Source organism: Budorcas taxicolor, chromosome 6, assembly GCF_023091745.1.
Source record: "Budorcas taxicolor isolate Tak-1 chromosome 6, Takin1.1, whole genome shotgun sequence".
Lineage (NCBI taxonomy): Eukaryota > Metazoa > Chordata > Mammalia > Artiodactyla > Bovidae > Budorcas > Budorcas taxicolor.
In genome coordinates, this window is record NC_068915.1 from 95660432 (window position 1) to 95672734 (window position 12303).

At 37.2% G+C, this 12303-nt stretch overlaps 1 protein-coding gene across 1 annotated transcript in view; it reads left to right on the forward strand.

Annotated features, from left to right (window-relative positions):
• Positions 1 to 12303, forward strand: part of CFAP299 (cilia and flagella associated protein 299) — a 689564-nt gene that overhangs the window by 648101 nt on the left and 29160 nt on the right. The window contains exon 6 of the mRNA XM_052642206.1: positions 11123 to 11252. Coding sequence (XP_052498166.1) covers positions 11123 to 11252 — 130 coding nt within the window. The remainder of the gene's footprint in view (positions 1 to 11122; positions 11253 to 12303) is intronic.

Genomic DNA, 12303 nt, shown 5'->3' on the forward strand with positions numbered 1-12303 from the left:
GTTTCTAATATGTGCTCCCTTTGAAAAATCAGAAAGGGCTTTGTGTAACTCTCTTTCCTTACACTGGAGAGATATGGTAATAAGTAGATATGTTATTATCACCTACTCCTTTCCTATTACATGCGGGTAGCAATGAAACATTCCAGACACCTTGCCAGAAGGCTGGGATCCACAGTGAGGAGGTCAGCATGGGAGTATGGAAGCAGATTTGGAATACTTCCTCCAAATCTCTTTCTATAAGAAGGATTCCTCTGATCAAGGGTTACATTATTCTTTACCCTAGGGGACTTATCACAAATATTCAAGTATCCCAAATATTATAACATGCATCTTACCCTTAACACCTTCCATAACCAGTCCATATACTTGACATGGCACTTTGGATTTAGAGCAGGTAACACAGTGAACATGCCAGACAGGTGCCCATCTGTCTTCTGACTCAGTAGCCTCCTGGCAATGAACACTCCCTTTTATCCACAAGCCTTCAAGGGAGAGGAGAGCCAACTTTGCCAATTCTCCTTGCTTCCTTTGCTCTCCCTGAAGAGAAGGCACACCCAAAGTTCTCTGCATTTTGGTGGGAGACCAGTCCATATTTGATTCTCTATCCACAGCAATTTATTTTCTGCCTCATTAGTATGAAACTACTGAGAATCTCTTGTAAAGGTTAACACTAATTGATATATACTCATTTTTCAGGCTCCCCAGGTGGCACTAATGGTAAAGAATCTGCCTGCCAATGCAGGAGACCTGAAAGACGCAGGTTTGACCCTTGGGTTGGGAAGATCCCCTGGAGAAGGAAAAAGCCACCCATTCTAGTATTTTTTGCTGGCAGAATCCCATGGACAGAGGAGCCTGCAAGAGTCAAATATGACAGCATACAAACTTTTCAGTTCTTCTCTAACTTTTAATGTCCTTTCTACCTAGAATGCTTGGCCCTGTTTCTTTCCATCAGGGAAATCTCATTAGAAACATATCTTATCAAGATACATATTCGCTTTTGACCGAACAGTCCCAAAATACCTTACACAAATACCTATTGTATCATTTCTCAGGCTGTATTATAATCCTTCTTTTTTATTTTTGATGTGTTGAATTGAATTGAATGACCGACCCTTCTGGCCACCTGTCACTAGGACACTTAATGTTTTCAATTATTTTAATAGTTTCAATCGGTTGGTCAACAGTTATCTATATTTTCCCAACTGGAATGTGCATTTGTTAAATAGCTGATTGAGTTCGAGATACATTATATAGCCATGAATAGGAGCCAAGTTAACTAACTTTTGGAAACACTAAACTTCAGATTTCATATCCTTACCAACCAAAATAACTGATCAAACCTATATTTTTAAGGGGAATATGATATTTCAGGAAATTAGTTTGTTATAGAATGTTTTACTGCTTTGATATTATTTGAAAAATAGAAAAAGAACAGGAGTGTTTATTATTCTAGATTAAATTTCATGTCTCTTTACCACAATTGCTATTTCATATAATTTTTCCACAGCAATAAAATAAAAAGGATCAACCATAAGAAAACATGTTTTAGCATTTTTTAAACATCTTTATCATAGTTTTGGCAAATCTCTGGCAAACCTTTGGAAACAGTTTAGACAAACATTGGATAAATCAGCTCTAAAACAGCAGCGTTTAAATGGTCTGTAGGTGTGGCGACCACACACCTCAGTTTTCCTGGCATTGTCTGAGCTTACCCTTATTGTCTTGGCACAATTGTCAGCAGCTTCTTTTTTTCTCAGTAAGATCCTAGTTTGGACAGTAGAACTGTAGCCATCCTACTTACAGACTGTCTACACAGAGATTAAAAAGGAGACAATAATGTTTAATGCCTATGTCCCCATGACTCAAATAAAACCCCCTGAATTTTCATTTTTCAATAAAATCTTCTGATTTCACAAAAACTGTTTTTGTAAGTTTTCAAGTTTATTTCTGTTTTTACAAATTTCCGTTAAATATGATTATCTCTCTTCCTAAAAATTTTATCTTATAAATATTCTTTATTTTTCTCTCAAATGAAATGTGTTTAACTTTATAAGCATATTCAAGTATTAGGTACTATAAACGGCAACCCACTCCAGGACTCTTGCCTAGAAAATCCCATGGACGGAGGAGCTTGGTGCAGGCTACTGTCAATGGGGTCACAAAGAGTCAGGCACGACTGAGTGACTTCACTTCACTTCCAACTCTTTAAAACCCAGAAAAATTCCATTATTAATGGAGATTTAAATAAAAGCTCCCTGCTATTCATTATAAACTGTTGGTTATACTCATAGGGAAAATCTCTTAGGTGCTAATAGGTTCTCTTTCAGTAATGTGTTCTCTGTGATGTCAAATTTCCTGTTCACATGATAATGATCTTATTTTTTTCCCTATGCTTTAGGTAGTGGAGACTAGAATTGTTATAGTCATTATTTTGTTCTGGATTCACCTTTAAGATGTTGGCTTGCCTTAAATGTATTTTTATGTGCAACATTTTCTAACCTTTGACAGCATTGTCCATTATGCTTCCATAGTTTTCCTAAATATGCCACTTGAAGGAAGATATTGAACAAAATGAGGACAAAGCATTTTGGAGACAATGGCTTTGAACTTTACTCCCCCTGGTGGTCCAAAGCCCTTTTTCCCTGTGATGTAATAAAAAATATTTTTTTCTGATACTAGGAGACATCATGTAAAATAGATGACAAACAGTAATTGTTTACAAAAATATGCATAAGAACCCATTGTCACTAAATGAACAAATTTTACACATATTTATCTCAACTCATTATTCTAACTTATTTATATAAGTTGTGTATAAGTATGCTTTTATATAATAAAATGCCCAATTACTAGGATGTTTATCATGGGTAGCAAATGGTAATTTGCTCTGTTACTCCAAAACCTTAGTCAATTTCACACAAATCATCCCTTTATGTCCTTCAGCTTTACATACAGTACATTTGAACTTTTCTACAATTAATTTCTAGATCTGAACATTTATACATAAATTAAGATAACATGCAATAATTCACTGAATCAAAGGAGGCTTTCATAATAATAGACTATTTCCATTGTGAAGAGCCTTTGCAATATATAGCTCAACCTCTAAATTTTAGATAGAGAAAATTTAAACAGTTACTTCAGAGATCAGATTTTAAGTCCCAGATCAATGTTCTAGATGAATTCTCTTGATTACCTTTTTAAAATAATTTTCTTGCTATTTCCTTGTTTTAGTTCTGTAGTAATTGAAAATAATATAATCAATTGAATGATGAATGAGAATAAATATTGGCATTGTATCATTAATTTAGTTTATGAATATTTATTGAGTGCTACTTGTTGATAGAAACAGTGTAGCAAGGTTAGAATAAACAGATTTGGAAGATGGGAAAGAAAAAATTACTTTTTGATATGTTGACATTGGGGCTTCTGTGGTGGCTCAGACTATAAACAATCTGCCTGCAATGAAGGAGACCCAGGTTCAATCCTTGAGTTGGGAAGATCCCCTGGAGAAGGAAATGGCTACCCAGCCCAGTATTCTTGTCTGGAATATTGCATGGACAGAGGAGCCTGGTGGGCTACAGTCCATGTGGTCACAAAGAGTCAGACACGACTGAGCAAGTAACACTTCATGCTGAGATTGAGATGCTAGTGGTTTATCCCAGTAAATACAGTTGAGCAGGTGATGTGGATCAGCAATTCGGGTGAGAGAACTGAGATGGAACATGGTTTGGGGTAAGCTGGCATAGAGAAGATAGACTTCATTATAATGCATTAGGAGAATATGAGTTTGAGGAAGTTTTTAAATCTCTTTTCTCCTTTTTCCTTTCTCTTTTTTTTAATCCCTCTTCTTTCCTTTTTTTTTTTTTTAACTTCTTTCTCTCTGTCTGTCTTTCTTTTCCTTGTTTAGCTGAAATTTATATGTCTGTGTTAGTTTTGAGAAAAATTGTATAGGGAGATGAGTTTGATTATATTAGAGAAATGTTGAGTATCTATTGAAGTAACAAAGAAGACAATAAGGAATGGAATTCAGAAAACAAATAGAGGGGTTTTTTTTTTTTAATCTTGGAAAAGAAGAGAGGCATTAATTCTGAGCTGAAGGGAGGTTAGAGAACACTGTCAATATGAATAAATTTGCAAGTGAAGGGATAGGACCTTGATCATGTTCCCAGTTAGTGTCCTTTTTTACTAATAAACTAAGAAGTAAGGTCATTTTCTGATAGTAAAGAAGGAAGTAGAGGAATAAGATGCATGAATAACACAATGAAAGATAAAGAGAACTAGAATATGTAAAAAGTTACTCTGTAGGATCTAGAATTGGAGGTTCAGATTTGAAATTTAGAATTACATCTATGGTACAGTCTGTTGTTTTCAGCAAGAATTGTCAGAAGACTATAGGCAAGAACAGAGAAGGCAAACATTTGAACTGACCGAGAGCTGATACTTATGACTACCAAGAGGGTCTATTGAGCTAGATAGTTGTGATTATTGGCAAGTGTCTCAAGAAGGAGAGAAGTTAAGAAATTATTTGTTACGAATGAGAATCAAAAGGGTGATCTGGGGTACCCAAGGCCTCAATAAATGCAAAACAGTACTGTAGAAGAACTATCAAAGAATACTAAGAGACAATAAAAATTCAAATAGAATTATGAGTTATAATAATATCTAGAATATGGAGTTGGATATAGGTGGCTTAAAAGGAGTGGAATTAAGGTTTAAATATAGTTTAACACATTCTGCATTGACAATTACTTGGCCACTTTAAAGAAATCAATAAACAGCAGATTAAAAAGAATGTTTGGGTTGGTGACATCAACAAGATAGCAGAGTAGGAAGCCCTGGACTCTTCTTCCCCCCCACAAATACACAGATTAAGTAACTATTCCTAGGCAAATTCCCTTTGTAAGAAATCCAGAAACAACTGAAAGGTCCGTGTACCCCCCAGTCGAATGAAAACCAGCCTTAACAAAGCCAATGGAGATTTGAGACACCCTCTTACTGGATTACCTTTTGCCAGTTTAGCATCATACATTGAAAAAGAAACCCTCTAGCTCTCAGCTTCTCCCAGGGGAAGCAGGGATTGGTTTCTGTACCCAAATTCCCAGCTCTTCTAAGTGGGGCTCCCCAGGGAACTAACTTCCATTTTGCCAGTCCTGGACTTCTGTTGGGTCAGGTACATTCTATGCAACTGGAGGGAAATGGTTACAGCATCTTGGCCTGGTAGACATCATACATCCCACTCACTGTTCATCACAGAGCAAGGGACAAAATCCACAGCTGCCTGCTTCTTCCTGGGAGGGAAAAAGTTAGAATGGGCCAATGAATCTCTATCCAAGTTGGTGGCCTTCTCCTGTAAAAAGTCAGTTCATGAAGACTGGGAGAGGCATCTACTTTGTCTAATATGCAGGCAGCAACACATAAAGTCAAGGAAAATCAATAATAAGGCAAGAATGTTCCCCCAAAAAAGGAATGAAATAAACCTCCAGATACTGACCCTAAAGAAAGGTAGAAGTGTGTTAGTATTAGTCACTCAGTCGTGTCCGACTCTTGGTGACCCCATGGACTGTAGCCCACCAGGTTTCTCTGCCCATGGAATTCTCCAGGCAAGAATACTGGAGTGGGTTGCCATTTCCTTCTCCAAAGAAAAGTAGTAATCTAATATATATACCTGAAAGAGAGTTGAAAATAACTTTCAGAAAGGTGCTCACTGAGATCAGGAACACAATGCATGAACAAAAGGGGAAATTGAACAAAGAGAAAATATTAAAAAGTACAAAACAAATCATGGAGCTAAAGGCAATAATCGAACTTAAACAAAACCCACCAAAGTGTTTCAACATCAAACTAGAGCAAGCAAAATAAAACACTGGTGAATTTAAAGACCAGTCACTGGAAATAATTAGGTCAGAGGAGCAAAAAGAAAACAATGAAGAAAAGTGAAGAAAGCTTAAATGAGCTATGGGATACCTTCAAGAAACCGATACAAGCAGTATAGGATTCCCAGAATGAGAAGAGAGAAATAAAAGACCAGAAAATTTACTCAAAGAAATAATAACTGAAAACTCCCAAAATCTGAGAAAAGAAATGGATATCCAAATCCAAAAAGCTTGTTGTTGTTCAGTTGCTTGGTTGTGCCCAACTCTCTGTGACCCAAGGACTGCAGCACACCAGACTTCCCTGTCCTTCACTATCACCTGGAGTTTGCTCAAACTCGTGTCCATTGAGTCAGTGATGTCATCCAACCATCTCATCCTCTGCCCTGTTCTCCTCTTGCCCTCAATCTTTCCCAGCGTCAGGGTCTTTTCCAATGAGTTGACTCATTGGAAAGCCAGTGAGCCATCAGGAAGCCGGAGAATTGGGGCTTCAGCATCAGTCCTTCTAATGAATATTCAGGATTGATTTCCTATAGGATTGACTGATTTGATCTCCTTTCTATCCAACAGACTCTTAAAAGAGTCTTCTTCCAGCACCACAGTTAAAAGCATAAATTCTTGGGCGCTTAGCCTTCTTTATGGTCCAACTCTCACATCCATACATGACTACTGGAAAAACCTTTGTTGGCAAAGTGATGTCTCTGATTATACAGACCTTTGTTGGCAAAGTGAAGTCTCTGCTTTCAACAAATGAAGTTGCTCAGTCGTGTCCAACTCTTTGTGACCCCATGGACTGTAGGCCAGCAGGCTCCTCTGTCCATGGAATTTTTCAGGCAAGAATACTGAAGTCGGTTGCCATTTCCTACTCCAGGGGACCTTCCTGATCCAGGGGTCAAACCCACATCTCTTTCATTTCCTGCATTGGCAAGCATCTTCTTTACACCTAGAGCCACCTGGGAAGCCCCTTAGCTCCAGTGCCTTCATCTATATAATAGGAATAGAAATAAACAGTATGCAGGATTCTTACTAAAATCAAGTTAATCTCCATAGAAGATATATATAATATTAAATATATCATCTCATATATAATTTTTTTATGATAAAGCCTTTTTATACTTCCTGCCGCTTTAGGATCCTGCTTTCTCTACTTTTCCCTCTTCACATCATGGAAACAAATTCAAGAATAGTTCATCCTAAAAAAAAACTGACCTTTAATTCTTTATATCTTTTTCAGTGCTGTCCTAGTTTTCTTGTTTCCTTCATAACTAAATTAATAGAGGAATTTTTTATTCAATGATCTTTTCTCATCTTCTCTTAAATTCTCTATAACTGAATTTTGCTTCCACCATTTTCCTGCAACTGTTTTTTTGTAATATCCTTCCAAGTGAAATTTCGGATGAACTCTTTTCATACATTATCTGAATTGTAAAGCGTTTGGCACTATAATCTTTCCTAAAGTACTGTTTCTTTATATATTCTCCTCTCTTCAGATTTTGCAATGAAATAACTCTCCTGGTTCTTCCTGATGCTTCAGATCACTATTTTTTAATTTCCTTTACTGATTCCTCTTCTTTTCCTATAAAATTGACATCCCCAGGTTTCACTCTTTTTTTAAATATTTTATTTAAGTTTTTTTATGTGAACCATTTTTAACATGTTTATTGAATACGTTACACTATTGCTTCTGTTTTATGTTTTGGTTTTTTGTCTGCAAGGCACATGGGATCTTAGTTCCCCAATCTGGGATCAAACTCTCACCCCCTGCATTGGAAGGTGAAGTCTTCACCACTGAACCACCAGGGAAGTCCCCCAGATTTCATTCTTATTCACATTTTCTCCTTTGTCTATCTCAGTCACCTATTGGAATTTAAATACTGCTGGTACTGCTGATACTCCATCTAAGCATGCTCAGCCACTCAGTCACATTCAGCTCTTTGCAACCCCACAGACTGTAGCCTGCCAGGCTCCTCCATCCATAGGATTATCCCAGCAAGAATACTGGAGTGGGTTGCCATTTCCTCCTCCAGGGGATTTTTCCCAACTCAGAGATAGAACCCACATCTCCTGCATTGCAGGCAGATTCTTTCCACTGAGCTACTGGGGAAGCCCCTTCTCCATCTAAGAAAACTCTAAATTTAGAAATTTATCCATCCTATTTATTCTGTTAATATACATTTTGTATCTACCATGTGTCAGGCATGGGCTGTAAAAAGGAATTGGAAACATGGCAGTAAACAGCACAAACCAAGACCTTTGCTTTCATTTTCTTGAATATTTCCTGAGGATTTCAAGTTGAACACATCTAAAACTGAAATAATCCCTTCTATTTCCTGCAATCTGTTCCCTACCTTGTGTTTTATTTCCTAGTAAATATTAATAATAGATGGAGAAACAGTGGAAACAGTGTCAGACTTTATTTTGGGGGGCTCCAAAATCACTGCAGATGGTGACTGCAGCCATGAAATTAAAAGACGCTTACTCCTTGGAAGGAAAGTTATGACCAACCTAAATAGCATATTCAAAAGTAGAGACATTACTTTGCCGACTAAGGTCCGTCTGGTCAAGGCTATGGTTTTTCCAGTAGTCATGTATGGATGTGAGAGTTGGACTGTGAAGAAGGCTGAGCGCCGAAGAATTGATGCTTTTCAATTGTGGTGTTGGAGAAGACTCTTGTGAGTCCCTTGGACTGCAAGGAGGTCCAACCAGTCCATTCTGAAGGAGATCAGCCCTGGGATTTCTTTGGAAGGAATGATGCTAAAGCTGAAACTCCAGTACCTTGGCCACCTCATGCGGAGAGTTGACTCATTGGAAAAGACTCTGATGCTGGGAGGGACTGGGGGCAGGAGAAGAAGGGGAGGACAGAGGATGAGATGGCTGGATGGCATCACTGACTCGATGGACATGAGTCTGAGTGAACTCCGGGAGTTGGTGATAGACAGGGAGGCCTGGTGTGCTGCGATTCATGGGGTCGCAAAGAGTCGGACACAACTGAGCGAATGAACTGAACTGAACTGAAACATTAATAATTCTATCCACTTAGGTATTCAAATCAGAAATCTGAGAGTAATCTAGACTTATTTCACTGACATTTTTCTCATAACCATTAAATCCACTTTTCAGTATGTTATTAAATCCAGTTCCCCATTTTCATTCACAGACACACTTCACGATCACCTGGGCTTTGTGTATAAAATGGGATAGCTTTCTGCCTACTCCATGGGGTTGACAATAAGATTAATGATATAATAGATTCCTTAGTCTCAAAACATTACCCAGTACATGATGCTTATTAAATGTGTTAGTTATCATTATTAAATAATAATAATAATTAGCTATTAGAATTGGCATTTGAAATGAAGCTTATTACCCTTCCCTGAATAGGAGAACAAAAAGTATTGACAAAAAATCCAAGCCACCTCATCAAAAGTACCATGTGCTAGACAAATTGACTTTCTTACATAAAGAGTGTGTGTATATACATATTAATATATATTCAAAAAAAATCTGCCTGAACTTCAATGAGGCTTTTCATTTGAAGTCTGAGCAGTAAGATAGGAATGTGTGATATAAACCATGCCCCTCAGAGCATAACTATGACTCAAGCATTTTAGTGAGGTTGTCTCTATCTATATATCTCAGAAATACACAGACACATAAGGTTGAGAATCACACCCATGTCCCTTATTCCAGTTTGTCAGTCTCTTAACTGAACACCCAGGAGGATGGAGGTCAATTTATCTTCCTTATTATGAATTAAGCTGAATTTTGAGTGTGAAGTCAAATTGTCTTGTAATTCCTTTTCTACTGGATTGAATTTACCACCAGTACCGTTGGCAGCTCTCCTATCATCAACCTACTGGGCACTGAGCCTGCCAAAAGCTGACTAAAGTGAGGACCTAGAAAGCGTGAATGTTCAGCTCCTGCCCTCAATTTGTTAATCAGATAGTCATTTCTGCTTTCTTGGGAAGGGTTGACAAAACAGACAGAGGTGGTTGGAAAACTTCTTTTTCTAACTCTATGCCTCAGAAAGGGCAGATGTTATTATGCCTTGAGCATAGAAGAAGTAAGTGGCGAAGAGAGAGACTAGTTCTCACTCATATGCACCACTGAAGACATACGATCTGTAAAATCAGGCTTTGAATATTAAAATATTTGAAGGTAAACATATCACATTTTCAGGTAATAGCAAAAAGTTGATGCCTCAGAAAACAATGTAATTCAGGGTGATTTTAATCAATGAAATCTACTCTTTCAAAATGAAGAAGAGCAGTCATAGAAGGCAAAACAACCCAGAAATAGGATAAGGGGGAAATGATTAAAAATAAATATTAAAAATATTTGAGAGGCATACTGGGCTGTGAGCTATACATGTCTTGTCTCTACAGCTGTCATTTTAAAAGCAAACATAATATTAGAAATGTGTTAATGGAAATGAGATATGTAAAAATAAGTATGTTGAGGATGCTTCTAACACATAACAGCATTATATTTGTATTGACAAATAGATATAAAATAAGACATGGAAAAAATACAAAGTTTCCATAGAAGATCATCCAAAGAAAGAGTTGAACAGGCATTGCTGAGTGGAAGAAAGAGTGTGTGTATGCTTTGAAACACACAGATCTGGGTTGAAATATTAGATTTAGAATGTTAACCATACTAGTTGAACTCCTCTGATATCTTTGCCTTGTCTGCAAAGTAAGAGCAGTTTCATATGGATGTTGTTGTAGAATACATCACATCATGCCTGGCCTGTGGTCACCTCTCAAACACAAGTAGTTTTCTTCCTGCCTGGGAAATGTATCATTGAAAAATGGAGCCTTAAATAAACGAATTAATTGGTTTTGAATGAAAAGAGGTGACTTAGCCTACTTTTCCTTCCAGTAAACAGTCTCTTATTTAATTCCCTGAATATTCAATAACCTGAAGAGTCTTAGCTAGAAGAAATAGCCTTAAGTTACATCAATTTTCTTCGTCCTGGGAATATAATACTGGAATAGGCCCTAGATCTTTGAGTGTCCAAACCAGGAAATCATGCAAAATAGTCATAAATATGTATCCAAATGATTGAGAACCCAGTCTAATCTTTTCTGCAAGAATTTTAATCACACCTGTGGTCTGCATGGTTCTATAGACAGTGATCTTATCCATTTATCTTGAAGCTGACCTGCCCCAAATATTTTCTGGAATATATTTGTCCATTTAATTCATTATGCATATTAATTCCTAATAAATATTTATTTTTATAGTTTTTACAACTGGGACAGTCATATTGCTGTTTGGAATTCAACCCCCAACTACCAAGTGATTGCCGATAATCCAGAAGGCTTACTTTTCAAATACAAAAGAGACAGAAAAATTCTCAATGTGGACCCTAAGGTACATCTGCTTTTACATTTATGAATCTCATTATATTTTATTGTATCTCTACTATCACTCAAAAATTATTAAGTAATTGACCTTAAGTTTTTTTTTTTAATTTATAAATGAAAAGCTATGTGGAAACAAGCGTGATGTATGGCAAAACCAATACAATATTGTAAAGTAATTAGCCTCCAATTAAAATAAATAAATTTATATTTTAAAAAAAGAAAGAAAAAAACTTCAAAACTTAATAAATTATCAGAAACCAACAGGGAAGAATTTGAGGGGAAATGCTTATTTCAAGGGGACACCAAGTAGACAACTTAAGGCTACAAGCAAAGCATCTGTGCACCTTGATAAAAATCAGTTGAAACACCATGAAAAAAGACTCCTCTGGACTCTCCCTTTTAGTAACTTTAAATCATTTGAGTAATACATACTCTAAATACTCAGTTCTCCATATCCTTAGAGGCAGAAACTGCTGAGAGGGAGTCCACGTGTTTGCACTTTTATGAGGGACTTGAACAAGAGAGGATTTTGATACCTACAGGTGGTCATGGAACCAATCCCAAGAGGATACTAAGGGATGACTGTAATGTATCAAGTTCTGTGCTAAGCTCCTATAAGGTGTTGCTTCATTTTGTCTTCAGAACCACCTGACACAGGCACCATTACATGTCTTCATTTACAGATCAAAAAAGTGAGATTAGAGAGGGTATGGGAGGTACCTGAGGGAAGTGGCAGAACCAGGATTTATATCTCAAACTCCCAGGTTCAACAAGTGTTTTGAATCACAATATTTTCATTACATTAGTAGTAGTAGACTTAAAATTTTTCTTATTGTTCACTGAATGAGTAAGTGAAGTTGCTCAGTTGTGTCCAACTCTTTGTGACTCCATGGACTGTAGCCTACCAGGCTTCTCCATCCATCGGCTTTTCCAGGCAAGGGTACTGGAGTGGGTTGCCACTTCCTTCTCCAGGGGATCTTCCCGACACAGGGATTGAACCCGGTCTCCCGCATTGTAGGCAGATGCTTTTACCGTCTGAGCCACCAAGGAAGATTCTA